Source organism: Stegodyphus dumicola, chromosome 10, assembly GCF_044657685.1.
Source record: "Stegodyphus dumicola isolate Sdum_Otavi_A_Nest chromosome 10, ASM4465768v1".
Lineage (NCBI taxonomy): Eukaryota > Metazoa > Arthropoda > Arachnida > Araneae > Eresidae > Stegodyphus > Stegodyphus dumicola.
Window position 1 is genome coordinate 56,335,365 of NC_140777.1, and position 19,635 is coordinate 56,354,999.

General features: G+C 29.4%; 1 protein-coding gene across 11 annotated transcripts in view; it reads left to right on the forward strand.

The window, feature by feature from the left end:
• The window catches only part of LOC118186794 (uncharacterized), a 131,921-nt gene that overhangs the window by 65,592 nt on the left and 46,694 nt on the right, over positions 1–19,635 (forward strand). For 10 of the 11 annotated variants that reach the window (XR_015043402.1, XR_015043401.1, XR_015043399.1 and 7 more), the window contains exons 12-19: positions 1,094–1,143; positions 6,502–6,616; positions 6,744–6,857; positions 9,134–9,347; positions 10,614–10,759; positions 12,724–13,677; positions 15,745–15,849; positions 17,361–17,449. Coding sequence is in view for 5 of the 11 variants with exons in the window: in XM_085824938.1 (XP_085681064.1) it covers positions 1,094–1,143; positions 6,502–6,616; positions 6,744–6,857; positions 9,134–9,347; positions 10,614–10,759; positions 12,724–13,677; positions 15,745–15,849; positions 17,361–17,449 (1,787 nt within the window). In the remaining 6 variants the exon portion in view is untranslated. The remainder of the gene's footprint in view (positions 1–1,093; positions 1,144–6,501; positions 6,617–6,743; positions 6,858–9,133; positions 9,348–10,613; positions 10,760–12,723; positions 13,678–15,744; positions 15,850–17,360; positions 17,450–19,635) is intronic. The other variant, XM_085824937.1, reaches the window with a different exon arrangement.

Here is a 19,635-nt window from a genome sequence, read left to right on the forward strand (position 1 = left end):
AAGTTGTTAATGTCATATTTGAAAACAGAGGTATTGTAGGTTGACGCACTGAGTAAAGTAGGTGCTTTCACAGACAACCCACTTGCTTCCTCATTTGGATCTGAAATGCTCCATCTGATGCAGCTGGCTGTTCTAGCTCTAAATGACAATGCAGATTGGGTTATATACCAGAACTCCTACTTATGTTTAAACATGATTTTATTTTAGCAACCTAGAATATTTCATCGTATTTTTAACTTCATTTTAACCATGTGTACTAGTCAGTTCTTGAACATAAATAATCTAAATTTGTTTTAAAAAAGTAATGCTGAAAGATTTTTTAAACAAATTGCAAGAACTATAAAATATTGCTCATAAAAATTTATCAAAATGAAAAGTGCGTAGAAATCTTGAATTAAACTTCAGTCTTATTTGTGAACTGAGTTGTTGTGCAAGCAGTTTCTTTCTGATTATCCACCCCAATTTCAGTGTGGCATGACCATTTCAGTGTGTATTTTTGGCATGATTTGGAGTATCCATGTGATAATAGGAAAACTATGCATGTGAATATTATGTACGTCTTAACACTTATGATTTACACTCTTTGTATTTTAATTTTGTTTCATTAAACGGTATTTGTCAGCCATAAAAATATAAATATTTGCCATTTATGTATACCTGCCCACACTCATAAAATTTTTCATTTCTTATAAAAGGCTTCCTTTCATTATTGTTTATAACTAGACCAGCACTTGAGTCATAAAGACAACCAAAGATTTTTCAACAGCTCACAGTGTTTGCAATGAGTTGCTGACGTTTCAAGGGGGGTTGTAGATAATCAAAGTACTGAAATATTTTTACTATTTATTGGTTTATGAATAGTATTTCAAGATGATGCCAAAAACATGAAATGGAATAATATTTCTGATTGAAATGATTATTTTCATGTTTCATTTTAGCCTGTTTTGATATGTTTTAAAAAAATTGCAATGATAACTACTGGATTTACTTCTGCATGTCAAAACTAGAATTTCCTGTCCATTAAGCAACAAGTACTATATTTTTCTTTAGATATATATGGTGTCATAGTACTGATATTTTACATTTTGTATAGCAGTATCATGATCATGGGAAAGCACAGCATTCAACGACTCAACATATTCAGTAAGTATGCAGTTTTTATTTTATTAATTTGGTAATTTAGAAGCATTTGTATATTGATTTCTTGTTTGTTGTGCAGTGTCCAGTTTGAAATTTTTGCCAAGTTTAGATGCAGGTTAGGATGTAACCTTTCTTATAGTTACAAATACTGCAGATGCTGAAAGTAGATTAAAATAATGTTTGCTTTCTATTAGAACTTTTAACCCATTAAATGCCAAAACTACAAGGAATGATTCTTTTCTCTTGAAAATAAAAAAAAAAAAAATGCTCTTACCTGTGGGAAAAGAGAGTGTTGTGTTCGCGCAATGTCTGTAATAAGACTACGGATATTTAGTGACTAAAATTGTATTCGTGTGATGTTTCCTTTGAGTGGAGCACTGTATTACTTTTTTGGCTGTATAACATTTAATAATAAATCATTTTACTTGATATTAATTTAATATTAAAATATGCATTATATTTCTTTTACAAATACAGATTATTTCAATTGAAAGATTCAAGCATAAAAAGCTTCAATACAGTCATGATGTAAAGCTACATTACATACTTTACATCTATAAACAATCTGGCTATGGCACTCTTTACAACGAAGTCTTTTGTTATCATCGTACTTTACGATAAAATGTCTACCATCTCCATGCAGTGGTTTTTGAATGCTGAATTTACTAGGTCTTCTTGTTGCTGATCTATTTCTGACTAATTCTGCACTCTCAATAGGAGTTTGCAAAAGAAATAATGCAATCTCGCGTCTGAAATCTAAAACACACTTTTTATTTCCAGTAGTAGAAAGTCGTGATATTTAGTAAATTTAGATAGGGTCTCACCTTATATAATTTATCAGTATTGTCAATTTGACTATTGTCAACTATATGCAAATTCTGCTTCATATTCCTTTACTGTAAACGTAATATCAGTTCTCGTACAATAGGAACAGAAATGTCCTTATCAAGTGACCAATACATTTCTTGAGGAAAAGAATGATATCCCATAAAAGCAATAATAATCCAGTAAATCTTCCCATATAGGCTTCAGATGCAATAAATTCTGGGAGATTTTTTTTTTTTTTTTTTTTCTCCTGAGTGTAATATGTCTGTTCAGCAAGAAGAGAGTAAATGTCTAAACCAAAAAGAAAATCAGAAATCTCTCCACTAGTTTTACCTTGTATTTTTTCTTTTATAGTTTCTCTTCTATCTCTTTCTTTATTTTCTTCCTGAGACATAACTGACGGTTCCTTTTTTATCCATTTCAAGTTTTCAGTTTTCTGCATTTTAAACTTTTTATGACTACCACTCACTTTTAGAAGGCTGAAACTGATTTCTTACGGGAATTTCAACTTCCCTAACAGTATCATTTGGTAGAATATCATTATCATTATTTAAAACGTTGTCATTCCCTTCTTCTTCATCAGTAGCTTCTGCATTTCTGGGGGAACAACAACAATATCAGTTTCATTCTGCTCATTATTAGCATTATCATCATCAGTTTCTTCATCAAAAAAATCTTTGAAGGGCTTCCTCTAATGTAAGATACCTTGTTATAGGCATTTCTTAAAGCAGCCAGAACATGAACCAGAACATTGAAAGAAATGAGTAAAAAAGGAGCTTACCCGTTTCCTGCTGATGTTGTGTCAGTGCAACACCTGTTTTCCCTTCCTTTCCAACAGAAATATAAGCATCTAATTGATGTAATGTTCTGATAAACGATGACCTTGAATAAAAATAGATCAAATCATAAAGATTGCGATTCTTTTGTTAAATATTTTCGAAAAAAATGCCAGATCAAAAATTTTGCTTAAAGTATGAGATTAATTATTATAAACAAAATGATTGTTGAAGGCAAATATTTTTTTACAGAAATAAGCTTCATAATCCCTACACAAAATCATCTGCTGGTACAAAATATCTTAGGTAGTTATATTTATATGCACATTTATTTTGACCGTTGTGTCAACACAACACCAGTGGTTAATGGGTTAAAGTTTTAGATCATATTAAGGTTCTGATACATATTAAGGTTTTTCAGTTGCTACCCCTGTTTCATCACTGAGATTTTTTTCACGACCCCAGGACCCACCCCGTAATATTTACAAAAATTTTTTGGTATCCCATAGGTATTGTGCAAATACGACACACGCATGAATGAAACTGTCAATTTGTTCATTTGTACTGTAATATACTATTGCAGTTTTAGGTCATTAACTTTAATTTCTAATTTTACGACATAGAACAATGTGAAAATTTTAAATAAGTAACAGACAAAATGATAGTTTCGATTTTCCTTGCAAAACAAGAAAAATGAATGTTTATATTATAAAAAGAATGTGTCAAAATGTTTTTTTTTTTTTTGTCTGTATTGTTTTATCTTTACCTATTTTTGGATGCATTGTGTAAAAATATTTGGTAATTGTAAAATTATTGTAATAAGTTAAAGAAATATTAAAACTGTTAAAATTTGTGGCGACTCCTTGCTGCAGGTCCCGCGACCCACAGTTTAAGTTGTTTATTGAATAATACAAATTCCTGTCTCACAAAACAATTTATGACCAAATGGTTCATGGACATTTCTTTAAAGAGGCTAGAAAGCATTGTAACACTGTGGGGTTACCATCAATTTATAAGATTTTGCCCCCAATACTACATTGATCCAACCAAGGGACAAGGCATAATAAAGCATATTAAATGTCACTCCTAATCAAGTTTCTGAAAAAATTTCATTCAAGAGACCATTCTGTTTAATTTTGTGGTGATTGAAAAAATTCCCTATCAGAGACTGCCTATGTTAGGTAGCAGAATCATGGAATTCTCTTTCTCAAACAACATTAGTAAATGGCTTGCATAATGTATGGGTATCTTCTCTGTTTATTGAAACTAAGAATGATGACAGTAAGTTTTCTGATTTTGAGTCATTGCAGCAAAGGTTAAAGTAAAGGAATTGCTTGTGTGTTTGAAAGGAAGAACAAATGAGGTGGCTTTGCAAGAAGGAAATATCACTGAATGGATGATGTGTCTAGATGAGCCAAAACTGGTATATCAGATGACCAATGAATGAAATTATTAGCTCTGTTTTGAATTCAACACAGCAAGATAATGATTCCAACATCAGTACACATAGTCAATTTAATATGAGTGAGAAAATATCTTTTAACAAAGTTTGGAACGTTGTGAGAAATGCCTAAAATTTTTAGAACAGCAGAGCTGTGTTACAGAGTATGAGATTATGACTCTAATTTACTCTGAAGAATAAAATTCTAAAAGAAACCTCTATCAGAAAAATATGTGAAACATGTTAAAAAAAAGAAATATTTTATTGTTTATTAATATCCTTTATTTTCATTTGTCTTTATTGTTTATGTCCTTAATGGCCTTATTTATTCTGCATTTTTAGTTTAAATATTATAATCTCTATCTTTTCTTTTTTAAAACTTGCGAAATTCTAAAATCCACATAGCCTCTGTTCCGAAGCATTGTAGATTTCTGGTCTTCTTTTGTATATCCAAAAGTAAGCAAGCGAGCGACTTAAAATTAATCATCAGTGCAAAATATTGCAAGAAAAAATTTTCCCTTTATATTTAAAATATTAAAAATCTTTGGATAATTTTTAAACATTCAGTAACCCAAAACTTAATATATTAATTAAATGAATATATTCAAAATTAATCAAATATGTAAAAATTCAACATATTCATAATTAAATTATTGTATGAAATAAGTTTCCAATTTCAGTTAATTTGTGTTCAGAATTAAAAAATAAAATTAACCATTTAATTATCTTTACAAATTTAATGAATCATCTTTTTCTAATACATGTAAAGAATTTGTAGTCTTTTTTTGAAACTTTATTCGGATATTTATTTTATTGTTAAAAGGTAATTTTATTAAAATTAAATCAAACTTTAGCCACAGAATAAATAAGTACTGAAAATGCTGCAGGCTTCTTTATATTTTGTTATAAAAATTTTGTTGACATTGCTAATCCTCTGCATTATTAGAAAGGTAATTTAAAGAGCTGTTTTAAAGTTCTATCTTTATCTGGCACTTATTTTGCTCACCCAGGAAAAACAAAATTCTGAAACATTTCAGATTTTAACAGTCACCCAAAAATCTTTTAAAGTATAATATGGTTTATCAAATGGGTTCTCAACCAGGGTTGAATGCAGTCAGCTTTTTATTTACCTGTGAAGTATTTAGATTTAGTTTATGAATGTAAAATGTTACTTTTATTCAAGTTCTGGTATTTATCAACATTTTCTATACTTCTGGTTTAATTTATAAAACATTTGCAGGGTTCATATAGTCCTTAAAAGTACTTGAAATCCATTAGTTTTTTTTTTTTTTTTTTTTTTTGGAAATGATTTTTATGCCTTAAAAGTGTTTCTTTCTATCAAAACCGGCAAAAGGTCCTTAATTTTACTCATCTGACATTTCTGTCTCTCTTTTTAATCCAGAGGAGAAATTTGCCGTTAAGGACTATTATTTTCGTTTTGGCATTTTGCATTGGTTCCCTTTTCAAATTGTTGCCACCAAATATTATCGCCCTGTATTATATTTAAAGAAATTAAATAATGAAGAATCTGCATAAATGTATGCATGTTTCTCGTATTGTGATAAAACAACAGTAGCTAGAGCCATCCAGTTTTGAATAATGTACGTTTCCACCCAAATATGGGCATCTGGAAGACTAAATTTGGAATTTGTTTTATTAACTGTTTCATATTTTGTAAAACTTTAACGATTATATCATGACTGCCATTTTGAGTGTGAATTAAGATTTTGGAAGAGTATTATGCTTTTATTATGATAGATATACATATTTAATGGGTTGGCATTTGAAATCTTTCCTACTTCTTAATATAAATGGTGGACACTTGTGTTTTAGGCAGAAGGCCCTGCATCAGCTGAAACATAAACATTTTGAAATAATTTCTTTTTTTCAAATAAAAGTTCGTAAAATATTGCATAAAAAACTATTTTTCCCTTTTGGAGATATAAGTTCTTTCATTATGGGGTGCTAAATTTGGCAACTTACCAATATTTTGGTGATTTTAAGATCAATTACTGAATCTTAAAGTCTGAATAAATTAAGTATAAGAATAGTGTAGTACCACAGACCACTATTCATTAGTATAATGTTTTCATAATATAATTCCTTCGACCATAATTCTTGCATTTGTGGTAGTAAGAAAGTCAAGCAGTAAGGTATTTTTATCTGTTTGTTGGTTGTATGAAATTATTTAGACACTGTTATATTTAGTATAACTATTCTATGGTCATATTTTATTTACAATACATACTGCATAATGCATGTTTTCTAAAGCTATGTTATTCTGAAACTGTGTGTTTTTATTTATCCCTCCTCTTCCAGGAGAAACAAATTTTCTCAAAATCAGCGGTTCTCTAGGCCTGAGAAAAGACCTTCTAATTCCAATATTAAGGCAGTACCTATAAAGCAGCTCCGCATGGAACATCCTCAAAAAAAAGTAAAGTCTCAATTTATTTTTTAAAGGTCTTCCATTTTTTATATTCATTTAATTAATGAGTTATTTTAGTGATGTCATTTATTAATTTTGTTAGATATATTCTAATTTTATTTCTACAATTTTTCAGACAAATATTCATGTAAATAATTCAAATATCAGAGAAATTCCTCTTGTCGACACATTGCCTTCTACTACTGTTAAAGAGGAAGTGAAGAAACCTGTTCCTATAGTAGAAGAAGAGGTAGGTTGCTTTTTAGTAAAATAATTTTGTTCTTTCTTGAATGATGATCATACTAGTAACCATCATATTATTCACAACAGTAGTGCTTCATAAGATGTGCAGTGTTTCTAGTAATAACAAGTAGGCAAAATATTTTTGTATTTCAGAGATTGACTACGGGACATATTTGTGGTTGATCCTATTTCATATCTTTTATTTTTTAAGGTAGTTTATAAATATTAATTGATAGATATTGATTTGCTGTTTTTGTGTTCCATGTTGTGAATTTATTTTTCCTTTTTCTGAAGGATCTGCTGTATGCTGTTATAAAAGTTAGACTGCCTGTAACTATGTTCAGTACATACTGTGTTTTCGTGTTGATAATCTGTGCCTGTACTGCCATTTTTTCAATGCAAACTCAAAAGTTTACAGCAGAGACAAAGAACATTTTAATCCCATTCCATCATAGAGATCTTTCATTTATTAAATATCTTTAGTGTTCAAATTTTTTCTACTCATAAAAACAATTTTTATGCAATAAAATGGTAGTAAAATAAAGAGAAAATTTTTAATCTTTTTAATTTTTTAAGTTATTTGAGTGTACCTTTTACAATTATGAGAAACTAGCTGAATTATTTTGTTCTGAATTTTATTAATATATATTTAACTTTTTTACATATGTTTGCTTTCTAATATAGAGGAGGGAGCCTTTTTTCATCATGAACATTAAATATTATTTGTTAGCAAATGAAAATGACTTGTTACTAAATAATAATAGTATAGTTTTATCACCATCTGATTATTCTTTCAACAGATTTATATGAAATTCAACTTTTGTGTGGATGCTTCAGTAAACTGAAATATCATATCATGTAATTGTAAAAATTTCTTACAAATAAAATTAGTTCTGACGTTTCTGGAAGTTAGTATTGCTTTACGATTAAAGATTTGAAATCATAAATACCATTAAGAACATTTATTGAGTGGAAGAAGTGAAGCAGAGCAATAAAAACAATAAGCATGGCATTCTAGCACATTTTACACTGAGCACAATTTGTCATCGGTTAAATAATGTAAAGTAATTAGCAGAGTTTACAGGGAAAGAGGATCACTTTATTTTCAAAAATGTAGTGGCATGATATGTAAAAACTTTCATTGAACATAATAGAAGTTTAGTTTGAATAAGCTGGAAATCAAGAAAAAGACATTATTTTAAAGTTATTCCAGTCTCTGAATTCTGATTTACTTCAAGATTGTGCCAATTCATATTATTTTCCTCTTTTTAAACTGTTACCTTTTGAAAAAGTGGCCTAGTGAGGTAATTCGTTATTCACTGTAACATGAAGGAGCAATTAGCAGTTTTGTAGACAGTAGTTGAAAGATGCAAGAAAAGCAATAATATACATTAATTTTTTTTTTTAAAGTTGATTTGTATTATTGTTTTTTAGTTGATTTGAGAAGTAAAAAATTATATTTGTGTATAGTTGTGGTTGGACCAACAAAAATGAAGTTTATTGCTCACGCTAAAATGCTTTTAATCTGTATTTTTAAAGTTTCTGTGTTTCATATTCTCATCAACAGTCTGAATAAATTGTTGTAACCCCTTCTTATAAATGCTTAACAGGTTCTGCCTTGAATGCGGTTGAATTAATCTTCAGAATCTGAGAGGGAAAGAATTCACCAGATATCTAGTATTGTGGAAGAATTTTAAAGGCATTGTTTTTTCCCTTGCAAAGAAATTTTTATTTTTGTCAACAATTTTTTCAGAGTTATCTATTTGCTTAGTTAGTTGTTGGTTAAAGAATACACCTTTCTTATAAAAGTCAAAGTTGTATTTTCATAAAGGCTGAGTTGCTACTTCAATAACATAATTGACATCATGTTCTGTGCCCAATGGTAAATAAATTGCTGTGCTGTTACAAACAGTTTTCTGAAACCCCTAAACTAGTTGTCAGAACATATGCTTTGCCTTCACTTATACCTTTTCACGTTATACCTCCAATTACTTTCACTGATAGATAGTTTTAGTGAATGGCCATTTTTTAATATTTGAATATGTAGTGAAGTGTATTTTTCTTGGAAGGGAAAATGAATATCTTTCTCACTTCTCGGTAAATCAAACATTAAAAAAAAGTTTTTTTTGGGGGGGGGGGGAAGAAACAGAATGTGATAACACAGAGAATATTCAAAACTCTTCTTATGCATTGACAATTTATTGGTAATCTTGGTGCCATTTATGTAATGTGTTCCATAATAATGAGAAAATATCAAAATTTTGCAATATACTTAATTTCTAGGATGAAAAAACCAAAGAATTAAGAATGAAAATTGAAGAACAGAAACTACTTAGAGCACAAATATTAAAGCATAAAGAAGAGCGACGGCGGCAAATGGCTGCTCAAAGACTTTTGGAGCTGAAAAAAAGACAAGCTGAGCAAAATAAAAATATTGTGACTATCACTCAAAAACCAGAACAGCAAAATTTAATAAAAGTCCCCCAGGCACAAGTTGGTGAGCATATATTTCAAGTGCTTTTTCTGTAAAATTATATTTTATATTTTTCCAGTTACCTTTTTCTAATGTTAAATGTTAGGAAGTCATTTTCAGATGGCAAGTTGACAAGAAGTATGACTTAAGTAACCCTTCTATTTTTTAATTTCCATGCAAAAATCCCCCCTTTTTTTACTATGTACTTATAATTAGTACAACAAGACAAAAAAGATTCTACAAATAGTTTTCCAAAATTTTTGTATTTTTTTCATATTTTTATGATGCAAAGTAAATGATAAATAATTATCCTGATCTAGCTCATGTGTTTTTGTTGAATATATAAATTTTTTTTTTAATTTCAGTAATTTTAAATTCAATATTTATCTGTGTAGAGAAGATGGGAAAAAATATAAAATGTGAAAAATATACAAAAAATTTTTGTTGTTATTAGAAACAATGTGGTAGGCCTCAAAGCATAGCATACACATAAAAGCACATTACAATATGGGCGAAAATAGCATATGTATACAATTTTTAGACAAAGTCCTAAAAAACGAATTTACAAGCTCTAAGTTGCTTATTTCCCGCCAAATTGTAAAGCACGCTGAATTACTAACCTAACTAAAAGTAGTTTGATATGTGAGTGGATAGGTGCCTCGATGCTGAGTTGAAAGAGCCGTGGCATAAAACTCACATTCTCATGGCAAAACATTGTGAAAGTCACAAGCATAAGCTGCAAAACACATTGCAAGTTTATTCAGTTTATTTGGAATAAATAAAAAAAAGTCAGTCCTGAACCGTGAATCACAAGTTAACTCTTGCTAATTATTTTCCATGACCAAGTTAACTCGGAATAACTAGGCAAGCAGTTAAGTATTTTTTAAAGTCATTGTAGAATCCATAAAGATTGTAGTTTAAATGCATATTAAATTAATATTTTCACTGCTTATTTAATTTTGTACATTGCGTAATGTGGAGTTCATAATATCAATGGATTGTTATTGTCATATAGCTCATATATTAGCCTTTCTTAAAGAATTTTATTGTAAATTAAAATTTTAATGCTTTTTTGTTAATATAAAAGATTTATGGTTAGTTTAAAATTTAATTTATGAGTAAATTATGCAAATAATATTAAAATAGTTTATTTTTTATGGTTACATTGTATGTGAAGAAGCTAAGTATAATTTCATTTCTCAGTTACTTTCCTCTCAGTTAATTGATTTCTTGTTATGTATTTATTCCTGAATGTTGAAATATTATTGATTCTTAAAATTTAATTTTCAGCACTCCAAACTAAAATTAGTGTTAAGGAACGAATAGGATTACCACCAAATAAGACTGCAGTTCCTATGAAGAAAAAAATTATTGTTGTAAGGAAAAAGGTTCCTCCAGTTTCTAACACTGCTGCTGTTCCACCTGAAGCAAAAAATGTAACTTTTTATTTAAATTAGTAATTCAATACATTTTTGTTTGGCTATTCTTAGTACAGTTTCTCGAATCTTTGCTTAAAAAAGAAAATGTTAAATTCTGTGTAAAACATGCAATACTTTTAAAAACTCTGGTAATAATTTTGCAAAGCAAATTTTACTTCTGTCATTGCTAGTGATTGTTTACCAGGAAAGTGTTTCAGTTTATATGGCTGCTCATGGCAAGTCTTGTCATTCTACTAACAAAAGATAATTCTTTCCATATTTTTTATATATATTTTTATATTTGTTTTCATTATCCATTAACACAGTAGCTGAATAAAAGAAAATATTGTTGCTGATATTCCAACTTCATGTACTACCAAATGTTTGAAGAAGAGAAGACATGTTTTTATGAGTTGTAGAAATTAATTACAAGGTGAAAAAATAAGTTATCATGTAGAATATTTAAAACATAAAATATTCGTAATTACTTTTAACACATTTCTTTTTTGTCCAAAGGGGCTTTGTCCCTGAAGGACTATTGTTTTCGTTTTGCAATTTTGCTTTAGTTCACTATAAATCTCCGTTTCACTTTGCAAACTGTTGTCACCAAATGTTAGAGTCCTGCCTTATATTTGAAGAAATTAAATAATGAAAAATCTACATAAATGTATGTATATTTCCCGCATTGTGATAAAACAGCGGTACATAGAGCCCTCGAATTTTGAATGACATGAACCTACTGCAAATATGGGCATGTGGAAGCCCAAATTTGGAATTTGTTTTATTATCGATTTCATATTTTGTAAAACTTTAACGAATTTTTGATTAAAACAAACTTGAGGATTTCAAAGCGAGTAATAACAACCATGAGAGAGATTATTTTAGTATTATTGCACATTTGCAAACACTAGGAAGAATTAAGAAAATTAGAAAAAGAAGAAAAAAAAAAAAGAAAATTAATTTTAATCATTTTTATTTAAACTCTTACTGTTCGATGATATTTGCGTACATGATTTTATTATTTTCTAACCTTGTTTGAGTCTTTTATTTTATTAAATGAGTTGCCTTAATTGTCTGTTCTATTTAATGGGGAGTAAGCCATTGTAAGTGTATGTAACAATTTGCTGTAGCAGAAAGTCATATCTCTTTATCTTATCTGAAAGATTTATCTGTAGAAGAAAGACTGTCCAAAATGCCCTGAGTTGTGCAAAATTTTTAAGGGAGGTGTGAGGTTCAGAAGTTTTGTTGTCAGTTATAACCATGTTTTGCAGAATTTCCTGGAAATTATTTTAAATGAAATATGTAGAATTCTTTAAGAGTGCAATAATAATAAGCTTCTTGTGTCATTTCTACAAATTTGAAATTCAAATATATATTAAAAAAAGCTTTAGTAAGTTTGAAGTTTTTGATTTGTTGTAATTATTATTTAATGTGAAGCAGTATTCTATGATTTGTTGAGAACTGTGAAAACTACTATAGCAGGGATTCTCAACCGAGGGTGGGAGGGAAGAATGCATTAAGCCTTTCATTTATGTATTAAGTATTTAGTTTATGAATGCAAAAAACTGCTTTTATTCAAGTTAGGTAATTATCAACATTTTCTACACTTTTGTTGTTTAAGTTTTAAAACGCATTGAAAAATTAGCTAAATCTAAATAAAGAAATATATTTATTTGTTTAGTTATTAGAAAGAAGGGCATCCCCTTTTTTTCTACTCTAGGATGATCTTCTAGCAATGGTGCATGGGGCAAAAAAAAAGTTCACAAACCCTTTATTATATTCTTTAAAAGCTTCATTCTTATCTAAAAACACAGCACAGCTGCTGCAAATATTTTCTAATTTATCCCTTTAGATTTCTTTCGGAAATATATATTTCTTTAATACTTTGTGTAAAGAATTGCTTTGTGTTGATATTATTTATTTTAATATTCATCTGTTCATAATAAAATATGAGAAAGTATTTTTCACCCCTTTTATTCTAGATACCAAATGTTGGACAAAAACGAGGTTTGCAGACTGTTACACAATCCCAAAAGATGCAATTACAAAATAAAACTGCTGGAATGAAACCAAATAAAGTATCTAAACCTAGTGTTGTTTCTACTCAACCAGTGCAAGACTCATCAGTGCAGAAAAATTTGCCTGAAAATAAATCTGAAACTGCTAAACCTGAGATGAAAGTTAATGTAGTTGCTAATGAAAAGAAGTGTAATCAAGTTGCTTCACAGCCTCCAAAAGGGAAAATGATACGTCTTCCAACACGAAGACAGCCCTTTCAAAGACCACCTTTTCATGCTCCATTGAATATTCCCAATCAGAGAATGCCTGGACCTAGGTTTGCTGGGCCAAGGGGTCCACAATTCCATTCGCCTCCTTTTATGGAACATCGAATGAGATTTCCTGGCCATGGCCCTCCCATGAATGATATGCGAATGCCTCCCCCTCCATTTCAAGAACCTCGTCCACCTATATTACCATATATGCCACCTGGTGAACGTGGTCCTTTCAACCAGTTTTTTCCACCAGATGGTCCATTTGAAGGAAATAAACCCCCTTTTCGTATGAGAGCTCCAGGATTTCAAAACTTTCCTCCAAGGAGCATGGATATGTTCCGTGAAAGATTCCCTCCACCCCAGTTTCCAAACCAGATGCCACCAATGCGGCAAATGTTTGAAAGGAATGGTCCAGGGTTTCAGAGACCTCGCTTTCAAAATTTAAATGCAAAGAAAAAGCCACTGCCTGCAAAGCCAATTCCCAATCAGCAAAAACCTTCAAATGGTTACAAAAGTACACAGCCCAAAGAATTGAGTGTTGCTAGTGATTCACAAGTAGTAGCAAACCAAAATACTGCACCAAAACAAGTCATTACACTTACAACAAAAAGTTCAGAGGAGAAGCAGGTTATAAAACTGAACACAAAAAGTGTCTTATCTGAGGTAAAAAAAAAAAACACTTTTTTCTTTTATTGTAAAATGTCCTGTACTTGCTTCTGTATTATTATTATTAAAATGGCGATTAACTTTTGCTTGTTATTTAATGAGTAAAATATGTCTGATAAAGCAATGTTTTGTAAATATTTATTTTGTTAGGAGAGTATTTAAAGTATGCTTTTATTACTGGTACTGGAAGTGTTTTATTCTGCTTATGTGTTCTGTCCATATTTCATCTTACTGTTTGAATACATAAAATGTAATCATTTTTATTAGCATCAGGTGGAAAAATATTTTCCATAGTGAAGACTTTATCTATATCATTTCTATTTAGGAAAATGTATTTTCTTCCTTTAATTATTATAAAGTATATCTTAATGAGATGTGTTAAAATGTCATAATTTTGATTCAGTAGGAGTAAAATGTGAATTTACTTCAACTTCTTAGCAGTTTTGCCCGAGCATTGTTAGGGTGCCACGAAAGTGAACTTGCCTTATTTTTCCATATACTGCTCAGGCAGTATATTTTCCTACACTGATCTGCAGATTTGCTTGGCCTATTCGTTTTTTTTTTTTTTTTTTTTTTTTTTTTTTTTAACTTTGTAATGTTTCTACTGAATGTCTTGCAATCCAGGCAAGATTGAATTGTAAAACCAGTTCAAGGACAGGATTTACATTGCTCTTCATTTAGGCTTCGTGCATTACTCGAAAAAAATGATAAGGGAAAACATATCAAAGAAACCTTTCAAAGATATTTTTGTTCCAATTATGATATTGGACTCTGCGTATCTTTTTTATCTTATCTTTGCTTCACATTTTAAAGCATATTGTATTAAAGCTAAATTTCAAGCTATCCAAAGATAAACTAATCATTTATCTTTGTGTCTTATCATAAATGTGTAATGAGCATATTTGGAACTTTTCCATTTTCCGGCACAAGTGATAAAGTTGCCATAAATGGTACAAATGATGCCAAATGGAATATCCTCGCTGGCAACCTTTTATGCCTCATTTTCAAAACAAGTCGAGCGATTTCTTATCAGATTGATTGTTTCTTTCAATACTGACCTACAAATACATACAATTTTTACCAGATAGTTCAATTTTATGCCCTAAGGTGTTTCGCTGTAATTAAGTCAATTAGAGTGAAATCACACCCCTCAACCTAAGGCGAAAATATATGAAAGGCAAAGTCAAGGGTTAAATTTATCTATTCTGATGATGAGAATGCACTAGAGAAGTAAAGCATTGCGGTTTTACATAATTTCTCAGTAAACTATTCGTACAAATTGAAATAATTCTTGCAGTTAAATTTGTATTCCAAATTAAAATTTAACTTGAAATTAATGTACATAATTACTGAGAGAATTAGATTTTTGTAGAATAGTTTATGTGAGATGAGATCACTTGTGTTCACGTGATATAAACGGCGAATCAGGATGTTGTACCATGAAAGCATAGTTAGTTCTTAAGTTAATGCCTATTTACAAATTTATTGTCTTTTTACAAAATTTTAAACGATATTAAAATGCTTATGCCTTCAAAATAAAAATTTCTTAACATTTTTTATGTGTATACTGTGTGTTGTCACCAATAAAGTCTGCTTGGCGAGATTTGCACCGGTGAAACGGAAAAGTACCTCATATTTTTATATCATTGATAATGTACACCTCAGCCCAGAAGGGAAACAGTCAAAACTGTACAAAGTAAACTTGTTAACCCACGTTTTGATATGAAAAAATTCAAAGAGATAAAAATATAAGTACTTGAAAAATACACTTTTTTTAAACATTTATCTCCTGTAAAGTGTTCTTTTCAGCTCTGCACCATCATCAGAAGAAAAGCCAATGTAATTAAAAACATGTTAGTTTCGTCATAATTAAAAATATCTTAAATTAATAAATGCAATACTAAAAATAGTTTTGACTGTTGATTTTAATTCATATAATCGATTTGAATACAAAATTGTTTATAAAAAATAAGCTTTTTTTGGTCATAACATGGCAGAAAAATGAAACTGGTACATGGTTAAAGATAAAGCTCATTTTTTAATTAATTATTTATTTATTTTTAGAATCTAAATATTCCAAAAACACAGTCAGTCTCAGTTGAAAATTTATCCTCTTCAACAAATGAAATGCAGTTAAAGAAACTGTGCTCATCAGTTGGTGTTGTAGAGGTATGTTTTAAAATATTTTCATTTGTATATTTTACATACATACATGTTGTTGCACTTTTTTTTTTTTTTTTAACCTGTTGCAAGATTTGGAACAATAAATTGTAAATTATGTTTATGTTACACTAAAGTTCCTACTTAATTAGTGCACAACATTTATAAAATTGGTTAGCACACGTTACTTTACAAAGCCGTGACAGAATTTTAATGTCTATGTCTCAAGTATATCAGCTGTTACTGTATGCAAGTTACCGGTAAGTGGTAACTGTAACTGAACATTGTGATAATAAATTCACACGTAATGATATCAAAAGAAATCAGAAGCATAGATCTATCATACTTAAAATTCGCTAATGTGGCTGACTGATTTGCACGATTGTGGTAGAAGTGTACCAAGAGTATGCAAGTGCTAGAACATAAGTTCCCTGTTCTAAGAACTACTGCGGCATTATCATGATCTCTATTACTTAGCATGGTTTGAGTACTCTGAACAAGGAATCACTCTGCAATAACTAATTATACAATATATACTTGTATAGTTAATTTTATGCTACCTTTTTATAATAGATTTGTGTTTATTTTGTAATAAAGTAGACTAATTTTTGCAAACATTTTTTGTATACATAATATCCTAGTATTTTTGTATTTATAATGTGTATAGTTTGTCTCTCAGTTTTTTAAACATATGTGGATCTCTAAAACTTTTTTTAATATTATTTTATTTGCTGAAAAAAACATCACACAATATACTTCTTCAATTCTAAGGGTGCTATCGCTCATCTGTTTCTTTAGGAAGAAAAATTTTTCTACTGCCTTTAGTATTGCAGGAAGGATGCACAATTTTTTTCCTTTGCTCCATACAAAGTTGTATATTGTGTGTTTTCTTCCAATCAGTATCAAACTAAAGAACTTGAATGGAAGTTCTTTGTTGGTAATCTTTGTGTTTGAAATTGAGAACCAGTTTATCCTTTACATAACCCAAAAGTGATCCATGGTGATTGGCTGTTTTATATCACATGACAAGTTGCAGAAACAGAAAAGTTGCACTAAACACTTTTTTCCAAAATGTTTTAAATGTGTGATAAAGACCTATAAGGTTGACCTTTCTTGCTATGTAAATGTTGTTAAAAATCAAGTGCCTAGATATTTCTAAATTATTAGTCATTCCAAAGTTACTAATTTTTTATAAAAATTAATTTGATTAGATACATTGTTATTTATAATAAATCGAAGTTAATAATTAAAAAATATTTTCCTAGAAGATGTATTTGAACATTTTGTTTGTTTAAAATCGCAGTCTTTCCATCTTCCCCTTTCTGTTTTTGGTGCTGCTGAAATTATTTGCTGTATCTTAAAATTGAAGTAATTGCTGTAATTTCTGTACAAAAAATTTTTCAGAATCTCTGAAGTACATTTATTTAACCATAAAACTAGTTGCATTTAAGAGATTTTCAAAAAAAAAAATATTGCTATGAAGCTTATACTCAAAATTTTATTTTTTAATTATTTTTTAGAATATTCAGCTCTTGAAAGCTGAACGAAAAGCCATAATTAAGTTCAAGGAACCTATACAAGCACTTAATTTTCAAAAGAAGTACCAGAGGTAAGTAATTAATTATTAAACAGTGTTAAGGTTCTGATGATGATAATGAATTTCTTGTTGATATTACTTTCACATAGCTCTAATTAGTCTTATTTTCAATGAATTGTTAAGGTAACTAGACAATTTTAGTAACTAATACGTAATTAAACATTTCCCTAAAATCAGGTTACTGAATGAGGGATTTTTTAGACTATGACTGATATTATTGCAGTCATACAGGTAATTAAATGTTGAAAAACCTTATTTTTTCTAAAACATTTTTCAGATGTGAATTAATTTGTCTAGTTTGTGGTAAAAGATTTAGTTAAAATATTGTGTATATTTTTTGCATAGTTATTATATTGTGTGTGTGTTGTTATGTATGAGGTTTGATTTGGTTAAGTGTATTGTTACATATAAAGTTTGATTTGGTGAAATATTATGTGTATTAATTATGTATTATAATTAGATTTATAAAACTGATATGAAACTCAAGGTGAAAAGTGAAGTAATAATATTTGACAGGTATAATAATACTTAGAATTAAAGGATGATGCATCTGCTCCAGTACATTAACAAAATTTTGTGAAATCATGTATCAAAATGCATTTAATAAAAATTAGCAAGTCTGTATCCAGCATGTGTAAGTACAACATGTTTATTCATGTATAAATATTCCCCAAAATTTATTTTTTATAGAATCTGACATTTTATTGAATGCTATTTAGAGAAAAATATTAAACCCAAATGCTCTGTATCTATAATTTTGTGTAGTGCATCTGGAAAGTCCTATATTATCTCTAAAAATGATGTTTCAATTTCTTGACTCTCTGGCATCATTCATTGCCTTTATCCAATCATAAGTTTTGCCATTTAGGATGTTTTACCTTATTATTTAAAATCATTTTTATTTTTTTCAAGTCCTTATCAATAAACGATCTAAGTATCATTTACTGAATAGCCGGAGAGTAAGGTTTTATTTTTTTCAAGTCCTTATCAATAAATGATCTTAAGTATCATTTACTGAATAGCCAGAGAGTAAAGTAATTAATTATACAAACTGAGCAAATAAATGCTGTTTAAGTACAACTGTTTTTAGCAGATTTGAAGTCATGCCACTCACAGTGTTAAATATCATCTTCTTGTGAAGTTCTATACTCAGAATACCATACCACTTAGAATTTCTTGGGGGTGGGATAGTTTGATATTCCAGTATACTAGAATATAGAAGTATACTAGAATTTTCTTTCACCTTTCCATTATCCAATTAAGATATCTGATGATTTTCAAAGAACATTACTCATAGTTTTTTTTGGGGGGAAAAAATGCCTTGCCTACCCAATAGAGGCATTGAAGGGTATGATTCTCATTTGTAAATTGAAGGTAAATCCACAAAAGAATCCTTCTAGAACAAAGAGGCAGTTCTATCAGTAGGAGAGAGAAGCTGAAGTATAATTTTAAAGAATTACAATCAATTATCTTCTACAGATTTGCATCCTTGAAGGCAGAAGTAGACAGCAAATTGTCTGTATCTTAGGCAACAAGCAGACAGTTGATGTTTTGCATGGGGAGCTATCATGAAGAAATTAAAGTTATGAAATCAAGCTAGATAGTAACACATTATATATGACATTATTGTATAAATATTGTTCCTTGTATAATTCTGGTGTGTGACATGATTTCTTTTTCTGGCTATGGAGCTTTTAATCACACCTTGTATAGAATGACACAAAGTGTCTAAAGGCATATAAACTTTTGTGTTCAACATCAAGAAGCACAAACTGAGTAGCCAGTGAAGTTCATTGCATTTAGGATTTGTTATAAGAACTTTCCAGATACATTGTGTTAATTCCTTATTTCTCAACTATGACAAAAAATTGTGAACTCTTGAAATACTTGCTTGAAGCATTGAAATACTGCAAATTATACTTCATAATGAAGATTTGTTAAATAATGAAACAAATAATAACATTATTAAATAATGGAATTAATTAATCAAAGTTCTAAAATTATTACTATTTACATATACAGTGGCAACAGCTTAATGTAACTGCATAAGCAAGTTTTAGTAATAAAAATAAATGAATGATAGCGATGTTCTGTAGATCTGTATCTTTGGTTACCATCTCGATTGTTAGTACAGTCAAAAGTCGTTAATTCGGACACCCATAATTCGGAATGATCTATAATCTGGACCTCAAAACTAA